This window comes from Girardinichthys multiradiatus, chromosome 11 (genome assembly GCF_021462225.1).
Source record: "Girardinichthys multiradiatus isolate DD_20200921_A chromosome 11, DD_fGirMul_XY1, whole genome shotgun sequence".
Classification (NCBI taxonomy): domain Eukaryota; kingdom Metazoa; phylum Chordata; class Actinopteri; order Cyprinodontiformes; family Goodeidae; genus Girardinichthys; species Girardinichthys multiradiatus.
The window spans coordinates 16,613,322-16,631,235 of NC_061804.1; the positions used below are offsets into that span (position 1 = coordinate 16,613,322).

The 17,914-nt window shown below is 38.5% G+C and overlaps 1 protein-coding gene across 1 annotated transcript in view; it reads left to right on the top strand.

Moving 5' to 3' along the window:
- Positions 1 to 17,238, top strand: part of LOC124876665 (rho GTPase-activating protein 26-like) — a 109,572-nt gene extending 92,334 nt beyond the window's left edge. Inside the window, exons 18-24 of the mRNA XM_047379617.1 lie at positions 3,688 to 3,847; positions 5,252 to 5,396; positions 5,573 to 5,759; positions 11,670 to 11,705; positions 11,808 to 11,918; positions 14,200 to 14,291; positions 15,573 to 17,238. Coding sequence (XP_047235573.1) covers positions 3,688 to 3,847; positions 5,252 to 5,396; positions 5,573 to 5,759; positions 11,670 to 11,705; positions 11,808 to 11,918; positions 14,200 to 14,291; positions 15,573 to 15,661 — 820 coding nt within the window. The 3' untranslated portion in view covers positions 15,662 to 17,238. The remainder of the gene's footprint in view (positions 1 to 3,687; positions 3,848 to 5,251; positions 5,397 to 5,572; positions 5,760 to 11,669; positions 11,706 to 11,807; positions 11,919 to 14,199; positions 14,292 to 15,572) is intronic.
- The last annotated feature ends 676 nt before the right edge of the window (positions 17,239 to 17,914 follow it).

Sequence of the window (17,914 nt, forward strand, 5' to 3'; positions counted from 1 at the left end):
GATTGAATTTCCTTCTAAAGTTGCTGGACTCTAGTACCTCTCGATTCGTTCTGCTGTTAGTCCTGGAAAAAGACTTGGACTCAGTGTAATTCTTATGTAATTTGACACATTGTGGGTTGTAGATAGAAACCCTGGACCAAACAGGAGAGTTTATTTTTCCAGGTTTTCTGTAGCAGGGAGATTGAAGGGCCTGTGCAGATTTTTCCAGAAATGTCTGAAATTAGAATATGTTTTAATTTCTGGTCTACAATTTGAAAAAAAAAATTGGTAAAAATTTAAATGTATTCTTTCTAAAACTTTGGGTTCATCTGGATTTCTCATGACTGTACATGATTCTGTACAAAAGTTAGACATTTCTCCAAAACTAATGAAAAGACAAGAGAGAAGCTGCTCAGGAAGGCTGCAAAGAGCCTGGCTGTAATATCAAAGGAACAATTTAAAATGTATTGATGGTGTTATATGTGTGACAACAAGTTCCTGTTGCCTCTTTATGCCCAGGATTAAGGAGTAGGTTTGAAGGAAAAAATATTTTATTCCAAAGTTCAGGCCTAGCTAAAGTCTCCCCAAAACCTGTGGGAGAATGTGTTATTTTCTGATGAAACCAAACTTGACCGTTTTTACCATAATCCCGTAAGATATGGAAATAAACACATAGCATAGTGCCAAATAGGTACACACGGTGAAAGATGGACAGTATGACAGTGAGTCCAATTAAACACTCAAATTAGCAAAAGAAAGGCTTCACTCAAAGAAAATTAAAAGTCTGGAATGGACTAGCTAAAGTCCAGAACAACATTTGACCAAAACGTGTTGTCAGTCACCTGAGGAGGCCTGTCGACCAGATATGTCCTTATAATCTATAAAAGCGTTGAGAACCTTTATAGAGCAGAATGGGCAAATATTGTCAAGTGAAGATGTTGGATTCTGGCAAACTCCTGCCAAAGAAGACCGAATGCTGAAAAACAATCAAAAGCACCTTTCACAACGGATTTCTCGCTAAGCTTCGTTGTGTGCCACTGGTTTGTTATGATAAAAAAAAAAAATCATAAATGCAACTTTTACTACATTGTATAAGGTAGACATATAATATCAATATCAATGTTAAGGTGGTTTTGCTTATTTGAAATCTCTAACTTGGAAGTAGGAAATTCTGACTTATGGGTCCAACTCGAACGCATCATTAATAAAACTCTAGGTCTTTGGCCTCTGACCATTCCGCATTATTGTTTTTCTCCTTGACAAAAAATAAATAAAACACACAATTTTAGGATGTTTTGACTCTGAGGCTCCAATTATGTTCCGTATTATTCTGACGAAATCTATTGAAATCTAAATGCCTGCATTTATTAAATGCTGCATAATTCAAATGAGCCGCGGCTTAAGAAAAACTGTGGAATCCCAGTGATGTGTGGTTGTGTGTATGTGCGATTATTCCTCTAAAGTATCCAACTGACATTGTGTGTTCAGTGTAAATCTGCATCTAAGCCCTGTGGCTCTATTAGGCTTTTCTTCTGCAGCAGCAGCACGATGCGATCTAGGATAAATGGGCTATCATCCATGTTTATACTACATGTGGGTAAGCTCATGCAGGCCTTTTGGCGACGGGTACATTTCCACGAGCTTTGGTGGATTACAGCTGACAGGGGCCATTATCATACTGTTTTATAGATATGTTGACTGTATCAGAGCACACCTATGGTCTCTGCAGTTTTTTCTCCATCAGCCTGAAAATTAATTCATGGCCTCATTGAGAAGGATGAGACAGTGTTTATATACTGTATGGTAAAGGTAAAATGCATAAATGAGTCGAACAATTAGTAAATCATTAACAGAGTTCAATTAGTGAAGAAGAGATCCTTAAAAAGTCACAATCAATGTATTATTCCTCTACCTCCTTATTATTTCATATTTTTGTTGGTAGAAAAGATTGTATTTGATCTGTTCTAAGCAGATATGACTTAACTAAATTCAGATTAGCTTTACTGACACATAGGTTAATTGTGAAATGTATGGCAGAAGCAAAAACATCCCTTAAACAGTCTCCCTTTATGCTTTGTCCTTTTCTGACCTGCTGCATGCAGACAGCTGATGCCCCCTGTTCTCTGTGCTCTTTCAGCCTTTCTGCAAAGGCCCTTGTCAGGTTGTTGATTTACAGTAGATTTTTATGACTTTGTTCACGGTGACAGCTGTACCTGAGGGCATTATACTTTCGTTGCACCAGCCCATCTGTCTGCTCCTTTCTCAAGAATGCACCATCTTTTTTTCATGGAGGGAGTTTCAATGAATTCCGAGCAAACGTCCATGAAGGAGATTAAAGTGCATGTTGACCTGGCAAAATATTTCCCCGCCAAAATAAATAAACAAGGATTTGATGTTTTTATATTTGAAATTGCATCAGTATATTTCTGCTTATTTTGATTTTCCTTGAGTATTATACAAGGGCAATTTTGATCTGACCTAAACTAGGATTCCTAATTTAACATTGTGAATTGTTTACACATATGTCAATCAGCTACATTATAAATTAAATGCTAGCTGGAAGGTTTGCACAAAACAACTCAGAGTGTAAACAAAGGAGCTCAGAGGGTTTCTTGCATTACCTCACCTGGAGACACTAATTGTTCATCATTGGGGGGCTACAGATTGCGGGAAGCCCTCTTCATAGATTCTTCAACTGAAAGGGATATTATTTGTCATAATTATGTGTGCCACTTTTTTAAAATTACGTCGAAACCATCTATACATACCTGCATTATTTTAAGGAACCTGGCCATGGTCTTACAAGAGAGCATTCAAGGGCCAATTAAGAAAAATCAAGGTTTTAAGCAGTTATGGTTTTAAAAGCCCCAAAATATTCCATCATACCAGTCCCATGGTGCTCTTTTAATTAGATGCCAGAGAAAAACCTGGAGTCATTAGAGGTCTCTCCTGCTTTTTGAAGCGGAAAGTCCCCCACCCACACCTGTTGCTCTGCACTGCCGGTCAGCTGGCTGAAGGAAAGCTACTATATGTTTCCCTAGCATGCAAGAAAGACAAATTCAGCTGTTATAAAATTATTCTCATTAAGGTTACACCATTTTACAGCTACCATTGCCGAACTTAGAGCGGCATGTCTGTTATTAAGCCGGCTAACCAAGCAGACAACCCAACTAATTTTCAAATAAATCTGATATAAACCGTGTTGTGTCCTCTTCCCTCCAGTTTGGGATGTTCTTTCCCTTGAAAGCCTAGAATCCAATTGTTTCATTCTTGAAGCAAATGTTTTTTTGTGGGATCCTGTGTAGAGTTCTGTCTTCTTTGTTCCTAATAAATAGCCACACATCCATTCGAGAATTTAAAAAGTATTTTTATCAGTCATACGTGGTACTCATTTCTTGTTTGAGGAGAGGCATAGCTACAAAGGCTTTCTGTTGTCAAAATTAAAGGCCCTGAAACACTTTTGCAAAAAAGTGATTATAATTTTACAGATTGTTTTCAGGTTTATTGCTCTAAAATATGATATTTGCCCCTTAAGGTTGGAAAGTCCTTGTTTTTAGTTCAGATAAAAACCCCAAAAAACATTGAGAACGGGGCTTTTATAGCCCAAACGTTCAATCCAAATTTAACAAAGATGTTGAAACTCCTCAACCAGGAGACATTCAGTTCATTTAAATGTGGTGCTCCTTTCTCTTTGTTCTTCCTGTATAGCGTGGCCAGTCACCACCAACATAACCTGATGACTGTCGCCAATCTGGGTGTGGTCTTTGGGCCAACTCTGCTCCGCCCACAGGAGGAGACGGTCGCAGCCATCATGGACATCAAGTTCCAAAACATTGTAGTGGAAATCCTCATAGAGCACCATGAGAAGGTAAGAGGAGGAGGAGGGCTGCGAGTCCAGGCGTGGTTGAAGAATAAATTAATTCTTAAAGTTCATGGTTGAGATTAAATCTTCAATATTTCTCATTAAAACATAATTTATTGCACCTAACTGTTAAAACTAATAACGCTTACAATAACTAAGTACACTGCAAAGTCACATGCCTCAAGCTGCTTACACAATTCGCGTTGGCAACAGAGCCTGCTATTGGACACACAGTGTTCAGTCAATGAACAGAGCAAACAATTAGACGCAAGTAAATGGTTCTGCCACCTGCACACATTTTGACATGAGTTGGTAAAAGGATGTCTCACATACAGAAATATGAAATTCCTTTTTGTTGTTGACTTCATTCTTTTGAGATTCAGCAGGTTGATTTTTTGTAAAGTCTTAAAACAAAACAATTAAAGTATAAACTCTGTGGAAACGCAACTCTAGAAAAATGACATCAGTTTAACATGAATTAAACTGCAGCGCCTTGCAAAATATTTATACCCTTAAACTTTCCCACGTTTTGTCACGTCACCACCACCATCGTCGATGAAAGTGTGGCATTATTTTCTCACTTGTTGATTGATCCTGCAGTCACTCTTCTTTATTAATTAATTTATTGTATTTTTTTAGGTTCATGTTCAGCCTTAATGTTAGAGTATTTTAGTCTTTTAGGGTACCTTTCTTTGTGGTGTTATAAATGTGTTAGTTTTTACTTGGATAGTTTAACAGATGCAAGTCGCTCTTGTCTGCAAGACAAATTTACCTAAGGGTATTTTACTCCACCTTACCTTACTTCGGTGTATTTTTATGAGATAGTCAGACACAAAGTAGTGCATCATTGTGAAGTGGAGTGTGAAGAACAAATTACTTTCTAAGTATTTAAAAAATAAAAATATCTAAAAAGTGCAACATGCATTTGTATTGAGAATCCCTGAGCCAAGGTTGTTTTAGCACCACCTTTCGCTGTCTGGGATGTCACTTGATAGGTGGACAGCCATGTTTTTGTAGGTTTATATCTGTGCCATACCCTTTTCTTGTTTGGATGGCGGATTGAGCAGTGCTCCGTATGATATTCAAAGCTTGGGAATAGTTTATTAACTAGCTGTATTTAACAGCTTGGTTTTCAACTGACATTTTGGATGACATTTATAGCTTCTAGTTTTCACAAACCCAACCAGTTTGTCCACAATGTTAAGAGCCTGTTTTGTTTTTTTTTTCTTTTACATAAGCTGTGGTTTTAGAGCATGATAAACATGACTTGTTTTTAATCTGCATGCTAATTATTTTAACAGACATTTCAGAGCAGCAGTAGGATACTTCTCACTTGAAGGGTTTTCAATGATTCTGTAAGCTTAAATTGTTTATTCATATTTCCTTAGAACATTTTTTTTGTTTACACAGATATTCACGAACGTGCCGAATTCCACAGGCCATTCAACCAACATGCAGCTCGACCAGCTGAGGAGGAGAAGCACTGAAGGCAAAGCGCCATCCTGCAACGAGAGGCCTCTCACACTCTTCCACACACCAACACATTCTCAGAAAGGTGAGCCCTGTTATTGAATAACAAATGTCCTCTTACAAAAATATCTGAATTGTATGCGGCATGTTAGACACAAAAAAAACCAACCATTTTAAATGGTCAGTGTAAAATCAGAGTTCACAGTGGATTTTTATAATTATAGCAGCAAAGACTTTTTAAATCCTATTTTATTTTTGTAGGTGAACAGAGGAACAGTGTTGGCAGCACCCCAGCTGCTGACCTCCACCCACTGTCTTCCTCTGCAAACTGTAACAGCAGCAGCAGCAGCAGCAGTAGCAGCACCGGCAGCCACAGTCGAACCCCTAGACACAGCCTGACCAGCATCGATGGAGAGCAGGATGGCCGGCAAATCCGACCCAGCTTGCTGTGAGTCCAGTCCACAGTCCATCTCTGTGTTTATTTTGTTTTACATGTTATACATATAAGCAAACAAGTTCCAAATCTGGTTTGAAGGTAGAGGGAAAAATGTCCTCCAGTCAATGATACAAGAATGAATCTACTGACTTTAGTGGGCAAACTTGCAGCCATGATGTTGAGTGTGTAATATTATAGATTTGTAGGCTTGCTTTTGTCTTCTCTGTCTTTCTTCTGTAGAAAGAATAGTCTTTCACTTTGCTTACCAATGCCCCTTGTCAAAGTTGTATCTTAGCTGCATTTTATCTTCACACTTAAAAAAGAGGTCATAATTCCCCAAGGTTGTGTGAACTAACACCATGTTAGAGTTAAGGAAAGTTGTTGAATTAATTGCAGCTTTTCCACAATGTTCTCCCTACTCTTTGTGGACAGAACTGTGTATTTCTAAGCCTGTTGGCCTTTTTAGTGAGGTGTGAATGTTAAAAAAGCTGCCAAGGCAAAGATAGATCTGATAAAATGCTTGTGCTTCTGGCAGGTTTTCATTTTGTAGAATCATTCTCGCATTAGAGAGTTTTGATGTGTGAGCTAACTTGCAAATTTAATTTGTTTTGTGCAAAGAAATAATAAATGGAGATTCTACTGAAAATTCCTCAGACAGTTACTGAGAGGACATTAGGTTTTCTGCTTCAGTCTCTGAGAGACTCGCGGGAGTTTGCTGCATGATATTTAATTATTTAAATATCATTATTTAAATATTTAAGCTGTTATTGTAGAATCTTTTGCAAACAGAACATTCAACAAATTCTGTTGGCATCATTCATGATGTACAGGTCCTTCTCAAAATATTAGCATATTGTGATAAAGTTCATTATTTTCCATAATGTAATGATGAAAATTTAACATTCATATATTTTAGATTCATTGCACACTAACTGAAATATTTCAGGTCTTTTATTGTCTTAATACGGATGATTTTGGCATACAGCTCATGAAAACCCAAAATTCCTATCTCACAAAATTAGCATATCATTAAAAGGGTCTCTAAACGAGCTATGAACCTAATCATCTGAATCAACGAGTTAACTCTAAACACCTGCAAAAGATTCCTGAGGCCTTTAAAACTCCCAGCCTGGTTCATCATTCAAAACCCCAATCATGGGTAAGACTGCCGACCTGACTGCTGTCCAGAAGGCCACTATTGACACCCTCAAGCAAGAGGGTAAGACACAGAAAGATATTTCTGAACAAATAGGCTGTTCCCAGAGTGCTGTATCAAGGCACCTCAGTGGGAAGTCTGTGGGAAGGAAAAAGTGTGGCAGAAAACGCTGCACAACGAGAAGAGGTGACCGGACCCTGAGGAAGATTGTAGAGAAGGTCCGATTCCAGACCTTGGGGGACCTGCGGAAGCAGTGGACTGAGTCTGGAGTAGAAACATCCAGAGCCACCGTGCACAGGCGTGTGCAGGAAATGGGCTACAGGTGCCGCATTCCCCAGGTCAGACCACTTTTGAACCAGAAATAGCGGCAGAAGCGCCTGACCTGGGCTACAGAGAAGCAGCACCGGACTGTTGCTCAGTGGTCCAAAGTACTTTTTCAGATGAAAGCAAATTCTGCATGTCATTCGGAAATCAAGGTGCCAGAGTCTGGAGGAAGACTGGGGAGAAGGAAATGCCAAAATGCCAGAAGTCCAGTGTCAAGTACCCACAGTCAGTGATGGTCTGGGGTGCCGTGTCAGCTGCTGGTGTTGGTCCACTGTGTTTTATCAAGGGCAGGGTCAATGCAGCTAGCTATCAGGAGATTTTGGAGCACTTCATGCTTCCATCTGCTGAAAAGCTTTATGGAGACCTGGCACCTGCTCACAGTGCCAAAACCACTGGTAAATGGTTTACTGACCATGGTATCACTGTGCTCAATTGGCCTGCCAACTCTCCTGACCTGAACCCCATAGAGAATCTGTGGGATATTGTGAAGAGAACGTTGAGAGACTCAAGACCCAACACTCTGGATGAGCTAAAGGCCGCTATCGAAGCATTCTGGGCCTCCATAAGACCTCAGCAGTGCCACAGGCTGATTGCCTCCATGCCACGCCGCATTGAAGCAGTCATTTCTGCAAAAGGATTCCCGACCAAGTATTGAGTGCATAACTGTACATGATTATTTGAAGGTTGACGTTTTTTGGATTAAAAACACTTTTCTTTTATTGGTCGGATGAAATATGCTAATTTTGTGAGATAGGAATTTTGGGTTTTCATGAGCTGTATGCCAAAATCATCCGTATTAAGACAATAAAAGACCTGAAATATTTCAGTTAGTGTGCAATGAATCTAAAATATATGAATGTTCAATTTTCATCATGACATTATGGACAATAATGAACTTTATCACAATATGCTAATATTTTGAGAAGGACCTGTACCTGTTTTCTCACACAATCTGAGCACTCCTCACATTTGTTCCAGTGAACATAAGAGAAAAAACCTGAAAAGGCGGATTAGTTTTTCTGCAATGTTCAGCTGTGAGAGGTTTTCCTTGTCAATGGAGATTCTTTGAGTGGATTTATTTTTTTAACTTTAAAAAAAAAAACTTTACAGTTTACAGTTCATGGTTTGCAGGTTGCATTATAGCTTGGCCTCTGCATACACATTTGGAAAAGTCTGAAAAATTATGATAGGCGGATCATGGATTCTATAGTACTGTAAGAAATGTTTCATGATTTGCTTTCCCTCCCCTAACAAATGGCAGAACCTGATCCACTGGAGCCATGCTTTCTGTCTGTGTGTATGGGTGGCTGCCCGGGCACATTTGACAGGCTCGTCTAATGAGACATTAAGAAGAGAAAGAGTGTTTACAGATGGATTTATTGGCACCAGTGAGTAGTTGTCACGCCATGGCCATACGTTGGGCTCTAAATTACACATGAATGGTCCGATTTGTTCCAAACTGAATATGCTTGATCTTTGTCAGCCACCAAACAGCTCTATTGGATTACATTGAAATTTGGATCAACAGCGCCCCCTAGGACATTTCAAGTGCTCTATCTCCCTCATACATCATCGGATCCACTTCAAATGTAGTATACAGGTCCTTCTCAAAATATTAGCATATTGTGATAAAGTTCATTATTTTCCATAATGTAATGATGAAAATTTAACATTCATATATTTTAGATTCATTGCACACTAACTGAAATATTTCAGGTCTTTTATTGTCTGAATACGGATGATTGTGGCATACAGCTCATGAAAACCCAAAATTCCTATCTCACAAAATTAGCATATTTCATCCGACCAATAAAAGAAAAGTGTTTTTAATACAAAAAACGTCAACCTTCAAATAATCATGTACATTTATGCACTCAATACTTGGTCGGGAATCCTTTGGCAGAAATGACTGCTTCAATGCGGCGTGGCATGGAGGCAATCAGCCTGTGGCACTGCTGAGGTCTTATGGAGGCCCAGGATGCTTCGATAGCGGCCTTTAGCTCATCCAGAGTGTTGGGTCTTGAGTCTCTCAACGTTCTCTTCACAATATCCCACAGATTCTCTATGGGGTTCAGGTCAGGAGAGTTGGCAGGCCAATTGAGCACAGTGATACCATGGTCAGTAAACCATTTACCAGTGGTTTTGGCACTGTGAGCAGGTACCAGGTCGTGCTGAAAAATGAAATCTTCATCTCCATAAAGCTTTTCAGCAGATGGAAGCATGAAGTGCTCCAAAATCTCCTGATAGCTAGCTGCATTGACCCTGCCCTTGATAAAACACAGTGGACCAACACCAGCAGCTGACATGGCACCCCAGACCATCACTGACTGTGGGTACTTGACACTGGACTTCTGGCATTTTGGCATTTCCTTCTCCCCAGTCTTCCTCCAGACTCTGCCACCTTGATTTCCGAATGACATGCAGAATTTGCTTTCATCCGAAAAAAGTACTTTGGACCACAACAGTCCAGTGCTGCTTCTCTGTAGCCCAGGTCAGGCGCTTCTGCCGCTGTTTCTGGTTCAAAAGTGGCTTGACCTGGGGAATGTGGCACCTGTAGCCCATTTCCTGCACACGCCTGTGCACGGTGGCTCTGGATGTTTCTACTCCAGACTCAGTCCACTGCTTCCGCAGGTCCCCCAAGGTCTGGAATCGGCCCTTCTCCACAATCTTCCTCAGGGTTCGGTAACCTCTTCTCGTTGTGCAGCGTTTTCTGCCACACTTTTTCCTTCCCACAGACTTCCCACTGAGGTGCCTTGATACAGCACTCTGGGAACAGCCTATTCGTTCAGAAATTTCTTTCTGTGTCTTACCCTCTTGCTTGAGGTTGTCAATAGTGGCCTTCTGGACAGCAGTCAGGTCGGCAGTCTTACCCATGATTGGGGTTTTGAGTGATGAACCAGGCTGGGAGTTTTAAAGGCCTCAGGAATCTTTTGCAGGTGTTTAGAGTTAACTCGTTGATTCAGATGATTAGGTTCATAGCTCGTTTAGAGACCCTTTTAATGATATGCTAATTTTGTGAGATAGGAATTTTGGGTTTTCATGAGCTGTATGCCAAAATCATCCGTATTAAGACAATAAAAGACCTGAAATATTTCAGTTAGTGTGCAATGAATCTAAAATATATGAATGTTAAATTTTCATCATGACATTATGGAAAATAATGAACTTTATCACAATATGCTAATATTTTGAGAAGGACCTGTACATGATCAGGGATCAACAGTGAACATGTTGCCACAGTTAGTTTATGACATAATTTCAGCCCCACCCACTAAGTGCAGCTTCCATCTGGAAGGTCGGATTTCTCCCAACTTTTGAATACTTTTCGCCAGACCAGAATTCTGCATGAGTGAAGATCACGACATGACGCTCAAAGGGCCACCTAGAGGCGACATTTGGATTGGAACAGCGGCCTCGTTGGTGGCGTGCAGCCGGCGATGCCAGGCTCCCGCGGTCGCTCCACAGGTCAAGTTGCACTGAGGGACGAGGGCCTTCAATGCTGCTTGCAGCTTTAATTATTATTGGTTTTGGAATTTCTTGCTGTTTAGCAGTATGAAGTCATCACCAACATGCAGCAACAGATTTGATGGACAGCATGACAAATTTATCGGTGAAGGCTGACAGCTTGCTTATATAGTTTACATTGCTATGGTGATGGACCATTTGGAAATTAGATTACCATATAGTCTTTTGTGATCTTGGACGCTACTGCTGTACAGTATGTGTAGCCGAAATGAAAGCATAAGCTAATTATCTCGAAAACCATTATAGTTTGTCCTGTTTACGTGTGTGCTGCTTAATTTGAGCCATAAAATGAAGCATTTAGTTTTTACCTCATTTTGAAGAGGAAAAGCAACCAATTTAAATAAACTAGAAAAGTGGAAGCTCGTTAATGGCGGCTAAATATATGAGCAACTTGCCAAGGGACGTTTGACCAAATATCAGGGTGTGCATGTATGTGTGATGTGAATCCAGTGTGGATTTAAGAAAATACACAACAAATGCAAACGTATGCACCAAATATTTGTTTTGAAGAGTTATTGAATAGCTGTATAGTCATTCCACCTTGGGAAAATATGCAGATAAAATAAATAAATGAATAAATAAATCTCTGAAAGCCCCAAACTTCCATTGGAGGAGATTTGTATGTTTTGTTTGTATGTGGAGAAACTGCTGCAGCACAACTAAAAGTAAAAAGTGTAATATGACTCTCAGGGTGACTAATATACTGTTCATCCTTGAAGCCAAATGTTTTATATTTTCTTTAATCTATTGCAGGGTTTACTCAGCAGAGACAAACAAGATCACTCTAAAAGCTCATGTTGCATAAGGAAAAAGCTTTATTAAACCTTTGAGATAAAATGTGGACCTTATGATTTAGTTTATTCAAACACTTTTTTCCAGTGTGTAGTTAAATCTCTGATTTGATTTTGTGTCTCCAGACTGAACCCAAAAAGTCGTGGCAGCATACCAACAAGGTAAGAAAAGTCTATGGAGGTTTTTACGTGTAAACTTCACAGTTGACAAGCAGTATGTGGTTGTATATGTTTGTGGATTAAATGTGTGACCTTTGCTTTCAGTGCAATATCTCCCAGCCCCACCTCACCACGTTCTCCGTCCTGGCCAATGTTCTCTGCACCTTCAAGTCCACAGCCAATCTCCTCTGCTTCCAGTGACTCTTCCCCAGTCAGGTACGTCCATGTTGTTCTGTTGTTTTATTTAAAGCTGATCCCAGATAAGAATGGGAAAAAAAACATTTGGTTCCAGACCTTTTTTTGCTTATGTTATCTATTCCAATTTTCCAGAAAAAGAACAACTTTTACATAGATTTATATGTAAAGGACAAATTTTAACCTTGATTTTCCACAACTTGTATGAGTTTCTGTCCAACTTCTTGATTATTTTGGGGCTTTTGAATTACTGACAGTTAATTGCACAATTAATGTAAATAGCAAAGATGGCTATTTCACAGTTTTTTGATGTAGTGTAAACTAAAACTGTGACCATTAAACTGAATCTTGTAAAATGCAAAAAACTGCATTGAAATTCTTATATTATTATAAACCAAATAAGAACATAACAGATCAGAAACTGCTTTAAAGAATCTGTATTTAGTGCAACATAATTCTGTCCAGATTTCAGTAGCCTAAATGTTTTAGGTGTTAAAATAGTGCTGATTTAAGATGGTCCAAATGCCAAAGAAATCTGTGATCTAGAACTTTACCACAGCATTGTGTTGTTTCATGATTTGCAGGACATACCGATAATAAAACCCAATAATAGTAAATGTTTTATACTCAGATTTCCAGGATGTTATAAAACTCCTGGAAAACGCAGATGCAAATATCAATCTGGATAAGCATGGCCTTTAAAAGAGGAATATTTATAAGATCTCTGAGCAGCACCAGGTAAATATGCTAGAATGTTGTAAGCTGTAAACATAAAATGGGAAGAGAGGAATTTGGGTCTTTAGAATAAGCCTCATTTCTTCAGCTGCAGGGCAAATTTTATTTCAGTCTTATTAAAGTCAATGTCTTGAATGTCTCAACTGATTATTGGGAACATGCTTGTGTGCCCTCAAGCATGATGTGAGCCCTGATCTTCCATATCAAAGATCTATCAAAAGATCAGGTTGACATGTTGGATCAAGAAACGCTCTGAACTATTTATACCCTGAGCAAGCAGCAGTCCTTCTTATATAAGCCCCTCTATTTAAATTGTAGTAAAACACAACACCCCCGATTGGGTACAGTTACTCAACTGAACCTTGGCAGACGTACATGTCTGTCATTGCATTTGAATGCTTCACATTTAAAGACTCAAGTTTCCGGGTCTGCTATAGGAGCTGCTAACACCTGGTTCTCTTTCTGATTGCTTCAAACCCACAGTAGCCTTTCACTCAGGATGCTGTTTATGGGACCCTCTACTTACTGGCACCCCTGGGAAAGATGTGTTTAAACACTGAAAATAGATTTATCCCTTCATTTGTGTGCAGTGAACAGTTTTCATGTTGATTTATGCATACAGATTATGATTATGTTGAAAAACCCAGAGTTTACAATCCCGTGCACTAGCAGATTTTTCAGGGTATTTGGGAAACAAACTGGCCCAGAACATCACACATCATCAGCCTTACTTACCATCCATTGATTCACACCAGTGCCTCCGGGAATGTGTTTGTTCTTGCTAAAAAGGTCAATCCCAATTTCATTTGAGACAAACTCTATACATTTACATTTATGATGGTAGGCCAGAGAGGCCTTTTTCCTGGCATGCCTCCCAAGCAACCTGTTAACATGTATTATGCGTCCATTAGTTGTTACAGAAGCTTGGTGATCTTAAACTTCTTTAAATTATTGCTATGACTCCAGATATGAACAGATTTAGGCAAGTAACTTTTAATTTCTAGTAGCCATTTTCAAACATATGTTTTCCTGTTTGTCCCGTCTTGAAGAGGTGGCAAAATGTAGAGGGCCTCTGTGTCCGGTTATATTTATACCCCATGAAAGCTCAAAGTAAGAATTGTTAATTGCAACTTCATAGAAAATCTTAAAAATAAAAAAAATGAAGTAAATAAAAACTATTCCTTTGGAGGTTTTATTTAAAACTATTTTTTGGGTATCGCAAAAAGAGTGGTACAGCTGAGTGGGTATAGCGATTATTTCTTTAAATTGAATGTAATTCCAAACCTAATATTTAAGCTCAAATTAGATGCTGGACTTTTTTTCCTTGTAAGATGATGCTACTAGAGTAAAAGCTGTATTTATTTGAAATATTCTAACAAGTATTTTTCAGGGGTGCCAATAAGTGAATTGGATACTGTATAACTGCTGTATGAATTTAAAACAAAAATAGCAGTTTGATCTAATAAAGCTTATGTATAAACTAATCACCTGACGGTAGTTTGTAGAAAATGAATAAATGATGGTAAAGCTTAATGATGTTTTGCTCCACCTGTCCTTTTGCTTGCAGCATGACAGGCAGGAAGGCTCGAGCGCTGTACGCTTGCAAGGCAGAGCACGACTCTGAGCTGTCCTTCATCGCCGGGACCGTCTTTGAGAACGGTGAGTCAGACGCCGGAGCTGGCAGCAGTGAAGGAGAAGGACAGGATGTGTGTTGGCGTTGTAGAAGTTAATTTGTTGTAAAAACACAGAGTAAGCTGTGAGGATTTGCATTTCCTTCAATTTCCTTGTTACGGTTTGAAAGACTGTGTTTACTCTTACTCTTAATATGTGACTAAAGGTTTTGATTGCTCAGTTTTTATGAAAAGGTGAAAGCAACACAGACAAAGGAGGATCTTTTGGTAGCTTTATTTATCTTTGCACTTTAACCCCTGGAATAATCTGATATGTCAGCTTCTTCAGCCTTGAACTCCCACATTTGCTTCCTTTACATGAAGGCCATATTTGCACACATTCAATGGTGAAAAGCTATTAAAGCTGTCCAAAGGCTGACTCTTTCATTAACAGTCAACCCAGCAGTTCACCTTTTTAGCTGTATTTGTTGAAGAAATTGTGAAATGGTTTCTGCCTAGCTGCAAACACATAAAGAACTCATGTCAAGGATTCTGTTATCTTGTTCTGAAGAGCTGACTGGTAGGTGTTAAACTCTAAATAACGTTGGCACCTTAAAGAATATTGATAGTTATGTAATGCAGAGCAGTGTCATGTGAGCCCTCTTGGGCCAAACTGTGTCCCTGGGGACATGTAATCCTCAAAGTGGTATCTGAAAACTGCTGGCTTTTCATCGTCAGCCAAGGATGAAGCATTTAATCTGTCCACAAGAAGCTCAGACTACAACCTCATGGTTTTTTCAAGCAGTCGTAACACTATTGGTGTGATACAACACACAAAGACTGGTTTATCCTGATTAGCACAGATTCATTGAGTGATTTGATGACTAAACTGTAATTTGGATATAAATACATTAATTTATATTGAGCTTACAGTTGGCTTGTTCCACCAAGTTGCATAGTCATGAAAAAATGAGGGCGACCTGTGTGCTTTTCTAACATATTTGGACATGTGGATATTTATTATCAATTTTAACAAAACTGAGAAATTCAAGTAATATAAGAAAAAAATACCCTATAAAACCGGAAGTTGTGAAATGTAATTTATAAATAATGTAATTTCTGGTGGTTTGAGATACATCCCCAGGTGTTCCTCCATTTACCTGAAACGCTATCAATTAACCTATCAGCAGCTTACAAAGGCATGCCTCATCTGGCCTTTACAAAATTGTTTAAAGCATTGTTAATCTTAGTGTACGTAAATATCTGATTTCAGCAGAATAGCTTTTAAAATACATAATCTAATTTAACATTTTGTGTTGTTTCCTCACAGTTCATGCTTCCAGGGAGCCCGGCTGGCTGGAGGGGACTCTAGATGGCCGAACAGGACTGATTCCAGAAAACTACGTGGAGCTCCTATAGCTGGACCAAGAAAAATATTGTAGACCAAGCTGAACTTGACTGCATAAAACTCCCCTGTTATCATATGATCGACAGGACCAGGTTTTATTGGCTTTTTTGTTGACTCCATTGGGTAAAAGAAACTGGACCAAGCAGAACCAAAGGGATGTAACACAGGACTGAAGCAGTGTGGACTTGCACTGGGAAGAAAGAGAGAAAAAATGAAAATGCTGTTGTTGGATTGTTGTGACTGAAGTTCATGTTGAAGAAGATGTAAATGTTCATGTGTCCGCAATGTAGATAACTTGACAGTTTAAAAAATTACTCTTATAAGGGAGCTGATATTGTTGAGGTGAGAGTTACGATTCATTTTTTTAAACGTCTGATTTGTTATTTTGATCTGGACTGCCAGTTCATCATTCCCTGTTTTCATTAGGTAGATACAGCGTTATTGACAGGGAACAAGATAAATAGTAAGTGGCCTTCAGCTTTTAACTGCTAGTTCACCTATCCATTGTTTGATCGCTAATCCCCTTGGGAAATTTGAACCACGGAAGCAGACTGAAATGATTGGGCTTGGCTGTAAACGTGTTTGCAATCACTCGTAGAGTAATTCCAGGGGAAGAGACTCTGCCTGGCTGATGTTTCGGAGTTAAACCGCCGGAGCCCAGATCAGCAAGACAGATGAGTGTGTTTCAAACAGTTCGGGTCAGCTTCGGCATCAAGCTCATTTATAACCCTTCTCCATTGCAGAGCCATCAGTAGAAAAAAAGAAATGGGAAAAATCTTAACCAGGATCCACAGGCAGCTCAGCAGTTTACAGTGAGGCATAGGAGTAGCAACTGATTGCTGCTAGTTAAAACATGCTCAGCTGCAAGTGGAGAGATATGAGTCATGTTTGCACTATGTTGGTCCATTATTTGAATTCAACTCAACCAGGAAGCTTTTTCTCTTTTTTTTTACACCACAAAGCACCTCTATTTTTTTCCATCTTATTTTTCCACAACTTAGATACTGAAGCTTTAATGTCAGCAGCACAGAGAAAACATAACATCATCCCCCCAACATTGATCTAATTATGAGGAATTATGAAGACAATGCTAAAGCCTAATGATGTGAGACAGATGGACATTTTGATTTTATGGTTAATGAAAAGTTTTTGTTTTCTGGGCTTTAGTGACTGCTCTTGTTTTCCTATTTTATCTGTCATTATCAGCAGGATTTTTTCTTTAATGAACTTTTAAATAGTAAAAAAAAAATGGGAGACTAAAAAAAAACAAGCTAATGTGAAATGAGACTACTTTGTTCATATAAATAAACTTATTTATAATATTTTCTGAAAGGTAAAATCCTGGACTTCATCCTTTTGAGGTGTTTTTAATGATCCTGTAAATAAAAACAAAGCATTTTGATGGGGTATAATTTTTTTTTCACAAGTATGAAATTTTATATTTTGTATTTCTAGCATACTAACTTAATTCCTTTATTGCAATTTTTTGCCAGGATTTTCTTACTTTTAAGTCTCTCCACAGCCTTAAATGTTCCTGCAGATGTTTTGGTGAAGGATTGCAAAGAATTAAAGACACCTCTTGAATGACTTCTGCTTTGATTTTTGTTTCTTATTTTTAATAATCTTTATAAACCAGGTTTTTGCCTGGTTTATAAAGATTTCTGGTTTTCATTTGTGTCTGACCTGCTGATTCCATTTTTTTTATTTATTTTTTTATTTTAAGGGTCTATACCACAAAAGAGAATATGTGGCTGCAGTTAGATAAATCTAGCAGCTTTGAATGCAACAGAAAATGAAAGAATTACAAAAGTAGTTTTTTTAACAAAATAAAAAATACAGACGTTTCTTACTATTGCTTTTAGTATAGTGATTTACAACAATTTCACTTTTTCTACAGCATATTAGGACTCTGGCCAATGTGACTCAAAGTTTAAACTTTTCGAATTCCGGTCTCTGATTGGTTAGGACTGCCCTCGGACTTCTCCAATCGGTGAAGCTCTTTCATTTCATTCGAAATATAGTGATTAGATTAAGCTGTGGTTCACTGCTTTTTGTCTTTTGGTAAAATGAAATTCCATCCTATAAAATTTAAACTAGAAAAATCATTTAGAGTATGAATAGTAAGATGGATATTTTACAAATAATTTTTTTCTAATGTTATTGCATCGGTTATCAAAATACAAATACTGAGATTTCAATATTTATGAACATTTATTTGAACATAGAAGTGTGAATATTTTGGGCTTTCAAGTCTGAAAAAATAA